Below are 16,557 nucleotides of genomic sequence, written 5' to 3' on the forward strand. Positions count from 1 at the left end.
AAGTCCACAAGACCGTAGGGTGTCCCATTTGTCATTTAGGTTTCAATAGGGTGCTCATGGGCGCCACCATTTAGGTCGACATGCACCCTTGATGCGCACGAGTCTGCACTTGTGAACTTCGCAGCAGACTCCTTTCCGAGAGTGAAACCGGAATTACGTCACGAAAGTGGGGACTTGTAGGAACACCATTTGGGACAGGGGTAGTAAAGAGCTGTCAAATTATTTAAAAAAATAAAGTAAATCTTAATTTGTCTCAATTTGATGAGAAATGTTTGAGTTTTTATTAAAATCAACAATTATTCAAAAATTAATTTTTCAATAAATAACTTTTGATTTTGAATTGGCAAATCAGTTATTGACAGTTTACGATCTCTTCTAAAACTTTAATGGAGACATTTGTTAGATTTTCATTTCAGACGCAGGAGACTTAAGCAAAACTTAATACCTAAAATAAATAACTGATATATTAAAGAGATCTCATTTAGGATTTTTCTTTCTTATGGGGATGCTTGCTTTAGTTTGATGTTAAAATACGTTTTGTTAGCTTAATATGAAGAGACAACTTTAAGTAAGTCATTTCAGGGCTAGATTTCCTAAAGCGTCTAATTATTGGCAATCAAAACATAACTCTGTTTGTTTTTGTTGCCCCAACACATCACCAAATGATTCATAAATCACACAAGTATGCGGAAGTGCTCAGGAATCTTGTTTGAAATTTTTTGCTATTACATTTATACATTCATAAACAAAAACACACATCGGGAACTGCAGTACATGCCAGTGGTCTTTGGCAAAGTCTTAAAGTAACATTAAGTGCACTTTTGTACAAAAGGTACATATCTTTACCAAAAATTTACATATTAGGACCTTTTTAAAAGGTATCGTAGGTAACGTTTTTCCTGAAATTGCAGTGGTCTAATAAAATGGTTCACAAATTGAAATTCTAACTTTACATTTATACCTTATACATTACCCAGTCGTAATGAAGTTTCAGTTTATTCGTAACATAGAAGAACAGCTCATTCCAGGGCAAGAGGCTTTATTCAAATATTTACCATATAAATAAATTAATGCAAATTAATGAAAACAATAAACAGCTATGCATATATAAAGACATATTTTTTGGGAGAGAACATAATGAGACAAGATGAAAATAATGATTTATACATATTAAATTAATAATGTATTACTTATTAGTTATAATAATATCTAATAGTGTTATTGATACAGATACAAAAAGGATTAAATAATTTTCACCTCGCACGGTCTTTTGATTGGCATACACTACTGAAATACATCACTTCCGGTCAGCGTATAGCATCGCCCAAGTTTAAATTTTTAACGGATCCAACTGTCTAAACGGATCCGAAAATAACGTATCCGCAGACGGTCGGCACCTCACGCAGCCCCTTTGCTTCTCTCCATAGGGAATTAATGACTTCCGGTTTATCTGCCGTCGTCGTTTGTCGTGTGCAATGGAAATGCGGCTATGCCTAGAGTCGTCTGCAGTCTAGGTAGGCAGACAGTTTAATCCTAAATTATTTAAACTTTCATGAGATCAAACCTATGACCTTTACATTGTTGATGCAATGCTTTACCAAGAACGCTACAGAAACACAAGCTAGTACACTTGAAATGGTTGCGTTAACTACATTTGCAAACAGGTCATTTCTATAGAAGGCTCATTGCGAATATGTCTAATTTACACACCTGCATTTGTTGCCTTCATGTGCGTCAGAAGTTTCCCATGTAAAATCTCTGATATGGTGTTTACCTCTGTGAAGGTCGTAAATTATTTTTATACCCGAGATGGACGGGCCTCAGACTTCAGTTCATTGCCTTGTCTTGTTGTTAAAGTAGTATATATTGTGTGTAAATAACATTTTACCAAGACACACTCAAGTATGAACTACATGTTTTCCGTCAACAAAACCCTGACAAGAACCCACGACAAGCTCGTAATCACAGAAGCGGAAAATATTACATTTAGGATAGCACGTGAAGGTGACATAAGTTACGTAGCTTATCTGATAATAGGCTGTTCGACTTCATGCGGCTCCTCAAGAACCGACAGCCAGATGACGTCAAAGTACCGCGAGAGCGAGACAAAATTAGACTTTGTATGACTTCTCTAATCGTTCTCGCGGTACTTTGACGTCATCCGGCTGTCGGTTCTTGCGACACCCCCATGAAGTCGAACAAGCCTAATGGATTCACACGGCAATATATGTCAAAATAAAGGTCCAAGATAGCCGTCATATTGCCAGCCAAAAATACTAATATTAAAATACAAAAATATTTGCATATAGGGTTACATTTGGTCAAATACATTTAAAAACTGGTCAGTAAATTTTGGTTACCAAAAAAACCATAAATGTGACCCTGGACCACAAAATAATTAACAAGGGTCATTTTTTTATTGATATTTATAAATTATCTAAAAGTTGAATAAATGAAAATCTGGAATCTGAAGGTACAAAATACTTTAAATATATAATTATATAATAATAGTTGTCCAAATAAGGTCTTTAGCAACACATATTACTAATTATAAGATTTTATATATATATAATAATTTTGACACATAAAATGTATTGTTGGCTGTTGCTACAAATATACCCGTGCAGTTTTATGGTCCAGAGTCACTTTTTAAATGTAGTTTTACAAAAAGTTTAATCATAAAAATGAAATATTTATAAATAAAACATGCAATTGACTTCATACACGACAACAATCACAGGCATCTTTTTTATTGTGGTGGATATGTATAAAGAGGACTTTTTTCTAATATGTTTCTTTTTTGTCCTTTTTTTTTCTTTTAAAACAAGCAAGCAAATTTAAGTGAAATCACAAACAGCAATACTACGTGAGACAGACATTATTGTTAGAAAACAAGTTATATCAAGTGAAGAAGATAGTTGAGATAGTAACCACCAATAGTGACATTCTCCATCTCTACAGCTGCAGAAACGACATAACATTGCATAATGTAAGACAATGCTTAAAAAAGTCAAACATCCAGTCTTATCTAACTTGTGACTGAGAGGCATAGAGGTAAAGTCTTATAAAAATCCCCCACACACAAAAATAGACTATGAATATATATTTATATAATATATATATAAATTTATGACGTTCTCTCGGGACTCCGGCACCTGAATTTTAAGCAGATAGTAAGTTTGAAAAATGAGGTAACAAGAGGCCCTCTCGGAGGTAGAAAAGTGTATTCGATTGTACTAGAACGTGTTGTCATAAAAATACTTAACTTTATCTTCATTAAGACACCCAGAGTTGAAAGCCTGTGGCTCGTGTGGATACACATTCAAACCAGCATAGGAAATCTTTGAACACTATGGGGCTTTCGCTACATCAAAGACACAAACATCGGCCGTGCACATCGGCAGCGCTAAGCGTCGTGTGTAAAAGTTATGGTAAGAGTTGAGGTCGACTGATCTCGAAACAGTGTTACAATGCAACCACTGCCAACTCTGAGGTTGTCAAAAGACATGCCGTCCGTCTACCCAAGCCACGGTTTAACTCGTAGCGGTCTATCCGGATAACTGACATGCCACTTTTACAAGAACTGTAACCATTTAGGTAGTAGCACTACAGTGTTTAAGTCACGGTCAATGATGGTTTGTGGCAAAAGCCGAGCTGCCGCATGTAAAAACGCTCATGCCGTTGTAAAATCAAGGGGCATGCCAACAGTTCCACTAGCTTCTACCTCAGGCCTAGTTGAGAATACCATGGTTAACATGGTGACAGGTTAAAAATGGTGTATTCTTTCACTAAATACGCAGTACATATACATCTGTTTAAACCATATAACAGGAAAAAAAGAAAATCACATTTGTGTAAAGTACACAAAAATCACTACTCAAGTATATCTCAATATCTACTAATTTTCAAAAACATATTCATATATGCAATATACAAAAACCCAAACATGTTTTTAAACCTGAAAGATTCAAGTTGTTTGTTTCTTTTTGTCGTTTCATCGTGTAATGCTTTTCATAGCTGTCTTCTCGCCCATATGAGTTAGGATGAACACTATTTTGTAAAACAGGATCTTGTGCAGTTAACGTGTTTTTTCAGCACATATACTGAAACAAACCGAGTGAAAATCAATCCATTTTTAAGACTGGAGGTAGGTATTTGTCAGCTGATTATTAGTCCATTTTTCTTTCTTTTTTTTCATTTTTGAGGTACATATCTGAAAAGTACATATTTCAGAAGAAACTAAAACTATAAATTCAGAGCAAAAGTGGAGAAATCAAAGAGAAGATAATAAATTCAAAACAATTTCATTTAGTGTCATACAAGCACTTGATCTTTAGAAACCATTGAGTAAATCAGTACAAAATATATATATTCAAGTTAAAAATGTAAAACAGACATCCCGGTTGTAGAGGCAGAGTGTCTTGTTACAAATGTCAGATATACGCTAGTGAAAAAAAAAAGAAATTTTAACTACAACGAACGAACAAACAAACAGTACTTTTTCCCTTAGCTGCATGATTAGTTCGACATATGACTACAAACAGACCTCAGATTTCGATTACGACTCTCGCAAAAAACATTTCGCAGAGCATCGCCCGCCCGCCCTTATGACAAGTTACGACAACATCACGACAAGGTTTGTTTTCGATATTGGCACTCGATGCCATTCCCTGCTTTGTTATGAGAACTGTATAGCAGCGTGCGTCTTTCGAGCTGGTCGTGGAAATCAGAGGTAGCTTCGAAACGTTAAGGAGACATTGCATCGGTGACAGTGCTCGCATACGTTAGGACTCTTTGACGGGATCTTCCGACATCACACGGTCACTGCTGTTCAGGTATCTTTTTTGCGTAATGAGGTATAGCGTGGTTTTGTTCCTGTGGTTTTTGTATTAATTGAGGTTTAGGTCATGAACCAGACTGAGTTGATACATTTCCCTTTCCCTATTCGTCAAAAAAGTTATGTTCTTAAAGCTATGCCGTAAACGAAAATAAAACACGATTATGTACACGTTTGTAAATTAAGCGAAGCCAACATTGCAAAGATATGTTGAGCGTTGCGGCATTTTTTCCCGCCATTTATCGACTGCGGGAAAAACTAAAAGAAAACGTCAAGTTTAAACTTATCACCAAGGACAGGGCCATTTTAAAGGGATAGTTCGACCCAAAAGTAACATCGTAGACTTCACAAAAAAGCAAGTTGGATTTTCTGTTCGGTTGGGTGAAATATGGACAATGGTTTAAATTAACCTATGCTGAGTTGATTCAACGCGTGGTTGGGTCAAGTATGGACATTTTCTACGTTAATTTAAACCAACGATTGGGTCTATTTACATGATAGTAAATATATTTCTTTAAAGTGACTAATAGGGCGTACACACCAAATGCGAATTCAACGATTTGTGGGAGTAGAATACATTCAAAATCAATGCAAAGACGCGAATAGGCGCAAACTCGTGTGGGGCTATGCAAATGACGCGGATGGCGCAAAAACACGCTATTCGCCTCAAAAACGTCTTCGAGCAAGTATTCAACTCAAGCAAAAAACTGCGTATGACACAACTTTAAATCCCACAAGTAACCTAGACACGTGTTTGGTGTGTACGCAGCATAACAGGGTGGAGTCTGGTTGGAATTTTAAGTCAAATATGCTAAAGCTCACTGTCATTTTGGGGAACACTGCATTACATGCGACAGCTTATTTATCTTACAAACATTTTAAAAACATTGTTTCATAGATGGAACTATATCGCACCAGTTTTCCTCTCGTGTGCTTAACACCTCATTGGATTTTAGTCTTTGGAGGAATTACTTTTGAGTTACGACAAGATTTGCTTAGCCAATTCATCAGTGGGTACACTATCTGTATCTGTAGTGTCTATTTTAACTTAACTGTCTTTGGTGGTATGGTGCTCTGAAGAGAGGGGGTTGTGTGTGTACTGTATATACATTTGTAAATTTCCATTTAAGGCACCATCTGAATGACAAAACCATACGGTTTGTATCTTCTTTACCGATGTAGAAACATCAGTGTGCTTTTAAGTGTGTGTGGCGCAAGAAAAACCGCTGTAGCATGTTTTTTTGTGTTTAACCCCTGCACCACTGTGCTTACAGCAGTTTAAAACGCTGAAGTGGGAACAGCATGGCGGCTCCAATTGTCATCTGCAAGATGTTTGTTTGCGTTTGTTTTTTTTGGGGGGGGTTACACACTGAGGTGTTGTGTGTGTGTGTGTGTATGTGTTTATCATTAACGAAACAAAACCAAAATAAACGAATGAGGAAAAACTAAAATAAACGAAAGTGAGAAGTCAATAATAAGTGGTCAAGGCAGTCTTTTCCCTTGGAGAGAGCTGACAGCTGAATGAGGTAGAGGTGAAATCCTGTGGTTGCTTAGTCCTCTTCTGGCTCGGCTTCCTCCTCCTCTTCTTCTTCCTGCAAAACACAACAGATGATCAGTCAACGGCTAAATGTAAATAACAAGCACGGCAGAACTAACGGCATACAACTTATACATTTTTATCAATAGTTATGTTGCCAGGGAATTAAACCCACAACCCTTATGCTGCTAACACAATGCTGTACCAACTGAGCTACCGTAACTTGAATGATTGTATTTAATAAATAAAATACATTTTCTTAAGTATAATAGCTACATTTTCACTTCTATGATCAGATAGCATAAACTTCTCTCATCACATAAATTAGTCTTGGCCAAATGGATATTAATCCAATCTTTATTCCTGTGCAAAATGCATATATATACATAGAGAGAGAGAGACGCCGGCAAGATTGACAGGAGATGACGGAGGAAAACCACTCAACAAAGCGGTCAAACAAAAAGCTTACTGTTAATAAATATTTTATTTCTGGTTTAATATAAGCGTGTTTGTCATTGTAGGACTTTACTGGTTTTAGGAAGTTTTTTTTACATACTGCTGACGCTTTTCATTGCTCTATGATCAGCAGACAAATACCCCACACTGCAAAAAAAGACTTTGTTGCTTAGTATTTTATTCTTATTTTCAGTACAAATATCAAAAAATCCTTAAATCAAGATGTATTTTCTTGATAAACAAAATTACCTAAGAAAATATGTCTAGTTTTTAGAGAAAAACTATACAATTTAAGTGAATTTGTGCTTAAAACAAGCAAAATTATCTGCCAATGGATTGAGAAAATTTTGCTTAAATTAAGTGTTTAAGAAAAAAGAAAACTTATTTTATCTCTCACACCATTGGCAGATCTTTTTGCTTGTTTTAAGTTTAAATTTACTTTAAGGAATTACGGAGGATTTTCTTTTTCCGGGTGGATCATCAAGACTCTTGGTCCTCCTAGTTGTCAAACAGGAGTGTTGCGCAATTGCATTTTTTTAAAAAGTGGAGAAGGCGGTTCTTTTCAAAAATTCGAGAAAATCCTCAGCTACACCTTTAAATTGTATATTTTTTGTCTAAAAACGAGACTTATTTTCTTAGGTCATTTTGCTCATCAGGAAGAATATTTATTCTGAAAAACAAGACAAAAATACTAAATAAGAAAGTCTTTTTTTGCAGTGCATCGCCGCCGCAGTGTCTTTCTCATACGCTGCATGGTGTTCAGAATGCCTTGATTATAAATGATAAATAAAACTTGTAGTGCTGTATGTTTTCGTATCTTTCTCTGACACTTTAAAATGCTTTCACCAACATGTTTGCTGCATTTGCGTGCCTCTTGCGCTGGTTACTATTTGATGGCGTTCAAACCTTTACACTTGTTTGGTTGCCGAAAATTCGGTGCATCCCTATGTTCGTCGGTTTGTTGGCAGAATCCATTAAACGCCACATACATTTTTTAGCAAAACCCTCAAAATGCATGGTAGACAAATGTGAAACAACATTCAAACTTGGGACCCTTGTGAGTAATTGGACCTGAATACGACTCGAATGTGCCAGTCACATCCATCATAGCGCCCCCTAACGTGTGCTTTAGTTTCTTTATTTTACATTTTACCATTCTGGCTTTCATCATTTCGGAAATTTCTAGTTGCATCTTTAGCGATTTTGCAACTGTTCTCTTGTTCAAAGAAGTGGGGGGTTTTGCCAAAAAAGCTTGCATTAACGTATGACGCTATGAGTGTCAGCTCACTTTACTTTGCCTTAGTTAGCTTTCATTGAGTTGAGTACCACTTTTGTGTGGGAGGGATTATAGGCGTGTCGTTATATTTGCGCTGCCTACTGCTGTGACATCATTAAAAAGTGGAAGCAAGCAACAGAGCGAGCATCATTGGAAAGCAGTATTTCCCATACATTCATTTAATTGTCAGTCCGATACAAAATCAAAATTGACCACCACAAATACCACAAATAGATGTTTGCACATTGCGTTTATCACTACCTCTGTCTCACATGACAGTTTCTGTAAACACCTGTGGCGTCAGTCGATGCGCTCCGTTGAGCCTTATTTAAGTTGCAAAAATGCAGCGCATACATGCGAGCCTGAAAACTGCAAGCCTGGATGGTGTTCCTGATTCTCGGCCTGTGGATGTTTTATCACTAAAAGGGAGTTTGGGAACTTGCAGCAAAGCACAGATAATAACAGATTTGCTGGAGACAATGCAAGCACGAAGGTAAAGCTAATCTTGATGATGCTAATAGTGATCGATTCTTTCAGACCAATCAGTGATCTTTAGTGTTTTCACCTCGTGTTTTAGTATCAGCTCAGCTTGATTGAAACCCAAACTGAGGTGGTACTAAAAAAAGTATCGGGTATCCAGTGGAAAAGTCCCCAAAAGTGAGTTGGCCCGACTTAACCCGTGGGGTACTATGCAACGGAAGGCGCCATTAGAGGGTTTTGCAGTGAATGACAGTCAAGTTTGTAAAATACTGATGACTGACTAAAGTGACAATAGTAAAATTAAAGCATTTCGATTTCAGGCTAATAACATTTTTATTGCAATTAAAGTGAAATTACTGAACATAAACATAAGAGTCTGATAAAAAATGCTCATTTACAAGAAAACATGTCAGACGCACTTTTCCATCTGAACTCTTCATATATTGTCCATTTCATTATTCTGGTCTATCCATTCTCTGTGCTTACAAATGTTCATATGCTCCAAACCTGAATATTCCACAGCTGCTGTTGGGATGACCACCATTGAGAGAGGAAGGCATTGTATAGGGGGCTTGGAAGGCGCTTAGCTCCGGGCAGTTTTCAGAATGAAATGGATTTCGTTTTCCACATGGCTTCATTTTATTTGGTGAGGCTAACTGACACAATTTATAACCCTCTTCCTTTCCCAAGTCGCTGTGTTGCTGCCATTCAGAGGAGAAGCTGTGGCGAAAGCCCGCCTGTGTTATATGAGCCAAACTCCATTCATTAGTGCGGCAGACACTTCAGCTGTTAAGCACCAGCTAAGCGCTACCATGTGTGACATGGGTGAAAGAAAGAATGGAGAAGGAGGGGAGAGGGAAGAAAAAACCTCTTTAATCATATCTGGAAGCCCCCCATCCGCCCCACCTCCTGTCCATGCTTACAACTGAAGCGGCAATCGGACTAGAAAATGTGCAACAATTTCGATTGGATTTTAATGTTTAAGAGTCTAGAGACAAGAATGTAATAGCAAAATCAATATACAGAAAACACGCAAAGTCATTATTATTATTAAAGTTGAGCGAAACGTAATATTTAACAACTAGTTGGTAGGTTGCCCGAACACTCAGTAACTGGTCCAAAGGAAGCCCTGGATTATTAAAATAGTTTTGTGTACTGACCCTTTTTACTTTACTACATTTCATAAATTAAATGTTTTACATATAATACTTAAAGGTGCCAAAATATAAAATTAAATAATCTGTTAAATGGTTCTCTGATATCGACATAGAAGGTATGTGGCTTTATTAAGTGCAAAAAATATCCAGAGACGGTTTTACATGTGTATTTACAACACTAGGATTTGACTTTATAATGAAATGGTCTATTATTACCTTATTTGGAAGGGTTGTTAATAATAATGTTGAGCTCTGCTCTGATTGGCTGTTTCTCAGAGCAGCTCATTCAGTAGCTCTCTCTGTGTGTGTGTAAACAGATCTAATGTTTGAGCATTTATCAGATGAAGATATGGAATTTGAGGAATAATCAATTGTTTGGAATCAGTTGTTAATGGACGTTTCTGAGTGGTACTTATTCTTTCAGTATGGACCTGCAAAATGTAGCTGTAACATCAATAGTAGAACTTCAGCCTAAACGCTAGCATATAGCATTAACTAGCATATAGCGCTAACTCCGCAGTCACAACTTTGTTTTTTTAGCATTGTAACGACGTTGTACTTCTTCATTTATTAATATAAAACATGCGATGACAGATGCGTGTCTATGGTTACTTTACAAGAGCTTCGAACGTTACTCATCTAACCATTATTTACAGTCAAAACTGTTTGCTTAAATATGGGTTAATCAACATATCCATTATTATTTTTAAATTATAAATGAAGAAAAAAATTAATTAACAAATATTTTTAACTTCATTATTCTAGATGACCTGTTGAACATAGACATCTCTCATTATAATGCTTGCTAGTCATTACAAGCACTTGTACTCATTACTCTTTTTAACAGGGAAGTAATGTGTGTGTACTGACTGTTTGTACATGTTATAGCTTCCAGTATGGCTCCAAGCCATCAGTGCCTTTGCGTTCCCACATAGCAACAAATCAGGCTGCAGTTATGCATTCACACTGTAAACTGGTCCGCACCAGCGAACAAGGGGAGGTGAGCAGATTCCTGGTAAATGTATGGAAGTTGGTGTGGGGGAGGTTCGGAATTGTGGGAATTCTAATCAAGACACCTGTGCCCATTAATGTATAAAACCACCATTACACACCATTATACATCTACGTTTATTAACTAAACCAAAGGACAATTTGTCGATCGACCGGTTTCTATTACTGCAGGGAACCGGAACATTAAATGGAAAGTTTCACGTTTGCCTGGACAGACAAATTACTACAAACATTGAACAGTTTTTCTTTTCATTTACATTACAGTCAGACTGAGAAAAAAATGACCGATTCATTGTTTGTTTGAAGGCTATTACTTTAGTTAACAATTCAAATACCAAACAATTCCCACAGGTATCTAAACATTTTTTAAAGAATGACAAAATTCTACTTTGTGCTTATAGTTGTGGCAGACTGATCTTACGGAAAGTTGTGTTGTAGTCACGCAAAATTTAATTAATTTATTCATGACAATGGCACGAAATTAACCTTTTTTGTGCCTTGAACTCAAATGTCTTTTTCGTGTCACTCGCACAAATTTCTATATCATGTCCGTTGCACAACTTTCTTTTTCGTTTCAATAGTTTTTCCTATTTTCCTATTTTCTTACCATTGTCACTTGGGGTTGGGGTTAGAATCACTTTCTGTTACATTTTTAGACATCCTAACCCAAACCCCAAATCTAACCCCAACCGCAAGCGACAATGATTTAACAATAGGGAAAAAAAATTGTAAACAATACATATAATGACATGAAAAAGTAAGTCGTGCCACGGACACATAGAAATGTGTGCGAATGACATGAAAAAGACGTTTGTGTTCAAGGCCGAAATAATGCTGATTTTCGTGCCATGGACATGAATAAATAAATAAAAATTTGCGTGACTCTAACACAACTTTCTGTGACCGTAAGCAGAGTTTCACAGTTGTGCACCTACAGGCTGACAGGAGTACTGCAATACGTTGAGATTAATGGAAAAGTGCAAGTAAATTAATTAAAATATTATAGACTTGGTCTAGCCATTAAATACTAAATAAGACGAGAAATAAAGCGAGAAAAAATGAGATTTTTTTAATTATTTAATTTTTATTTCATACGTACACTGTCAGAAATAAAGGTGCAAAGCTGTCCTAAGGTCTTAATATGTACCATTTAGGCACAGGTATTTGTTAGGTACCTGAGATACCAATTTAGGTACAAATGTGTACTTTTTGAAAGGGTACTGCCCCAGTGACAGTTTTTACCCCTTTTGGTAGCCCCCAAATTCCAGTTGTTTTTTTTAAAGTTATTTCTTGTGTCATTTCGCCTTTATCTGATAGACAGTGTAAGAAGAAGACGGAAAAGTACAGGGTGCAGAGAAGGGGTTTGGAATCTATTGTTAGTGTAGAAAATGTATATTTTGATGTAATTTAGTACTTTGTAAAATTCAAATTGTACTCCTATGTGAGCCTGGACCATAAAACCAGTGGTAAGTCACACGGGTATATTTGTAGCAATAGCCAACAATACATTGTATGGGTCAAAATGATCAATTTTTCTTTTATGCCAAAAATCATTAGGTTATTCTGTTCCATGAAGATATTTCCTACCGTAAATATATCAAAAATGTATTTATGATTAGTAATATGTGTTGCTAAAGACTTCATTTGGACAACTTTAAAGATGATTTTCTCAATATTTTAATTTGTTGCACCCTCAGATTCCAGATTTTCAAATTGTTGTCAAATATTGTCCTAATTCCTAACAAACCAAACATAAATGTAATTCATATTTATTCAGCTTTTTCGTGATGTAAAAATCTCAATTTCACAAAATTGACCCTTAGGCCTGTTTTGTGGTCCAAGCATAAGTGTGTCTTTCTGTCCGTCATGAGCCCAATAAAGCACATAGATATATAGACCAATTTCGTGTTTGCAAACAGAGATTACGTTTTTTGTGGGCGGAGCCAAACTGGTTGCAGAAAGTGACTGCTCCGCAGTAGGGTTGTGAAGTGTTTTAGCATTAAACCGTGATTTTTATGGATCCGGTGTTCTGTCGAAGTCTGATTCCTTTATGTTTCCCTTTAGTGCAATGTTTCTTATAGCGTTTTAATCACATTACGTTTATTTTTTAGATAGATAAAAAGTTTAAATGGCTTGGCTACTGATATGCATGTATGTAATGTATGTGTATTGTTCTTTTTTGCTAAATCAAATATTTTTACAGTCTGAATCGCTAAAGTACATGTAAAAGCAATTCTATCATGTATTATATATAATAGCGTTTATTAAATATTTCATAATTTTCCTGTTTTTTATTATTTCTTCCTTAATAAATTATAATTGTAACATGATAAAAACGCTATAAGAAACACATGGAGGGAACAGACTTCGACAGAACACCGGACATATTCTCTACTTATTTTCTATTCTTATTATTAAAAGATTTCCAGATGATTTCCTCCCTCCATTCTGTCCGTTTAAGGGCTTATTGTAATCATAAACACCTACGTTTATCTTCAAATGATGTCTTTGACGATGGTATTCTATAAAAATGAAAGCCATGTTTTTTGGCATTCTTATTCTGACACTTAACAGCACAACCGGACATTTTCAATCGAGTTATCTTGCTCTTTTCACTCGTGTCTAATTCATTTCCACTGTTTTTCTGCAACTGCATTGCGCGCGCAGCTTGCAGTGACGTAACTGTGACGTCTACTCTAAATTGGTCTATACACTAGATGTCGCCTTGGGGTTCTAAGCATGCGTCAAAACCGCCGCCATCTTGGAACAGGGGTCTCATAGGAAGTAGCTTGGTAAAGCTGCTATGTTAGCTGTACTTCGAATTCATGGACAATGCCGGACTTTTGTGCTGTGTATTGATGTTAGGCCTACTAGCACTATGCATTATAGTTAGAAAAAGTTGATTTTCATAATATCAAAACTTTAATTTTTTTCTGGACTCAATGCTAAATACATGTCTGACTGTTGAAACGAACCAAAAGAAAACCAAGAAAATCGCATTCATGACGATTTATGGTGATTTTATTTCCGTTACAGCATTGCCTACAATGACGCTGATGCGGGGCTCCCCTGTTTCAAGATGGCGGTTTTCTAGTTTACATATCTATGAATAAAGCAGTGCAGTTTTGGAAATACGGCAAAGAAATTTAGACTTGAGAAAAAAGGCCCGTCTCTTCAAAACTAATCCCACATGCCAGATTGCATATGCATTCGTAAATGGATATACTGAATAACACATAGCGCTATAGGATCAGCGTTAATGATCAAAACTAGGTCCCTTATCACCCCGGAATTAAGGGCGATTTATAGTCGTGCGTAGGTCCTACGGCGTAGCAGCGACGGCGTAGGTTCCGCGTCGGTTTTCATTTATACTTGTGCGTCGCCGTCCGCGTCGACGTGCAAACACACGCGAAACCGCTGGTTGGCAGTAATCACGCGTGTAACCACAGTAGCAGCAGAAGTCGTCAGAGAAGAAGAAGCTAAGCAAGTTAACCCACAAACGAAAAAGAAATAGCAACTTGTTGTGTATAATTTGAGAATACCAGCAATGATGGAAGTAAATAAAGAGCGACTTATGTTGCAGTTTGAGTTAAATCACTCCTCAACTTGGCTCATCTTTGTTTTCACCGTCTCAACCGGAAATACCTATGACGCAGTTTTTTTACCTGACGGGAGGGGTTCTGGTGGACCAATCACAGAGCTTGCGGTCCGCGTAGAGCCGACGCGCTGTTAGGAATTTTGTGAGGTGCGCGTCAGGCTACGCAGAGCTACGCACAGGCTACGGATAGCCTACGCCGTAGCTACGGCGTAGCACCTACGCACGACTATAAATCGCCCTTTACTCCCTTCATTCACCCCAAAAAGTAAAGCATTATAAATCCTTAAATATATAAGACACCTAACGATGTGTATTTCGTTCAGTATGGTCTTTACCACAAGAGCCAATAGCTCCATTTGATACTGAACATAAATGTGCATCTACATCAACATCTGCTGGATTCATTTTGCATGTTGCAAGACTTTACATACCTGAGCGGGCTTTTCCTGGACTGCCTGTTGTGGCTGGAAAACAAAAAGAAAAATGATTACTACTTTATGAACACAATGACTAGCTGCTACACAACACGTAATACACATACTACACAACGTGTGAAATTCAGGCTGAAGGCTCATTCATTGGTTTCAATCTTTCACAGTCAATATTACAGATATCAAAGTTATATTTTCACACATTATGTAAGAAGCTCCTGCTGACTATAAATGGCTTTTGCTTATGTAGATAATGTAAGAAATGTGTCAGGTAAACCTATACGAGAGGCTTCTTTAAGTTGATTTCAAAAATATGTAGTTCTCGTGATAAAGATCCCTCACAACATGACAAATCAATACAACCCGCCAGCGACCTTTAAAATCCACGAGCAGTATAGATAGAGTAAATAGTATAGACATGTGTGCACATACAGGGGTCCATCGCAGTGACAAGTGTAGAGTATACAGTACAAAGCCCAGATTGTCCCCTCCTCGCATTACATCACGGACACTAAGCTCCGCCACCCCGCAGGAAGTGCTTCTAAGACCCGAGGTTGACAGCTGAAGAGCTCTCCGCTGCTCCGAGTGCCAGGCAAAAATAAAACCATGAGAGTCCCCAGTGTTTGGAATCGAACCCACACGCACACACACTTGGGATCGGTGCGAGCAGCTGGTGTGTTTTGTGCCAGCTCCGCTTGGAATGCTATCAGGCTGTAACACAGTAAATGTCAACACCGGATGGGAGCAGGCGAAGAATGTAACAGGCGATAAAGGGAAAATGTGAAAATGATGCACACGTTCCAAATGGAGTACACATGGAATAACCACCACACACACACATACGCAAACATCTACTGTATCCGTCTATCTTTAGCTGAGCTTTCACAGACTGGGTCACACATGTATTTATTTTTATTATTTACTTTATTTTTAATTATGCATGCTGACAGCACATTGTGCTTTAGCTGTAAGACGATTTGCAAGATACTTTCTCTTACAAACTTACTCAGAAATCTGTCTGTGCGTCCGTCTGTCTATCTATCTATCGGTCTGTCTGTCTGTCTCTGTGCATCTACTGTATCTATCCACTGTATTTTATCTGTCCATCCATCATCTATCTATCGGTCGTATTTCTCTGTCTGTCGGACTTGTCTGTTTATCTACTGTATCTATTTACTGTATCCCTTTATCTGTTTGTTTGTTTGTCCGTCCATCGTATCCCTCTTTCTGTCTCTATTCATCTACTGTATCTATCTACTGTATCCTGTCTGTCTGTCGTGTCTACTGTATCTATCCGTCCATCATCTGCCCGTCCATCCATCTAGTTTGCAAGACACTTTCTCCTACAAACTTTCTAAGAAATCTGTCTGTCCGTCCATCCATCTTTCTATCTGTGGTATTTATCTGTCTGTCTGTCTGTCTGTTTATCTACTGTATCAATTTACTGTATCCCATTAACTGTCTGTTTGACCGTTTATCTATCCATCATATTCCTCTTTCTGTTTCTATCCATCTATCAAATCTATCCATCTATCAATTTTTTATGTCTGTCTGTCTGTCCGGCCATCCATCCATCATATTCATCCATCTGTCTATCCATCCATCTGTCCATCTATCATCCATCCATTTTTATATGTCCGTCTTTCCGTTGTACCCTTCTGTCTGTCTGTCTGTCTGTCCGTCCATCAATCCATCCATCCATCCATTTTTATATGTCTGTTTGTCCGTCTGTCCATCGTACCCTTCTGTCTGTCTGTCCGTCCATCAATCCATC

General features: G+C 37.3%; 1 protein-coding gene across 1 annotated transcript in view; it reads right to left on the reverse strand.

Annotated features, from left to right (window-relative positions):
• Positions 1 to 2,736: 2,736 nt before the first annotated feature.
• The window catches only part of hmga2 (high mobility group AT-hook 2), a 42,528-nt gene continuing 28,707 nt past the window's right edge, over positions 2,737 to 16,557 (reverse strand). The window contains exons 4-5 of the mRNA XM_065285028.2: positions 14,784 to 14,816; positions 2,737 to 6,429 (exon numbers count right to left, since the gene is read on the reverse strand). Of these exons, the coding sequence (XP_065141100.1) occupies positions 6,388 to 6,429; positions 14,784 to 14,816 (75 nt within the window). The 3' untranslated portion in view covers positions 2,737 to 6,387. The remainder of the gene's footprint in view (positions 6,430 to 14,783; positions 14,817 to 16,557) is intronic.

This window comes from Paramisgurnus dabryanus, chromosome 1, assembly GCF_030506205.2.
Source record: "Paramisgurnus dabryanus chromosome 1, PD_genome_1.1, whole genome shotgun sequence".
NCBI classification, from domain to species: Eukaryota; Metazoa; Chordata; class Actinopteri; order Cypriniformes; family Cobitidae; genus Paramisgurnus; species Paramisgurnus dabryanus.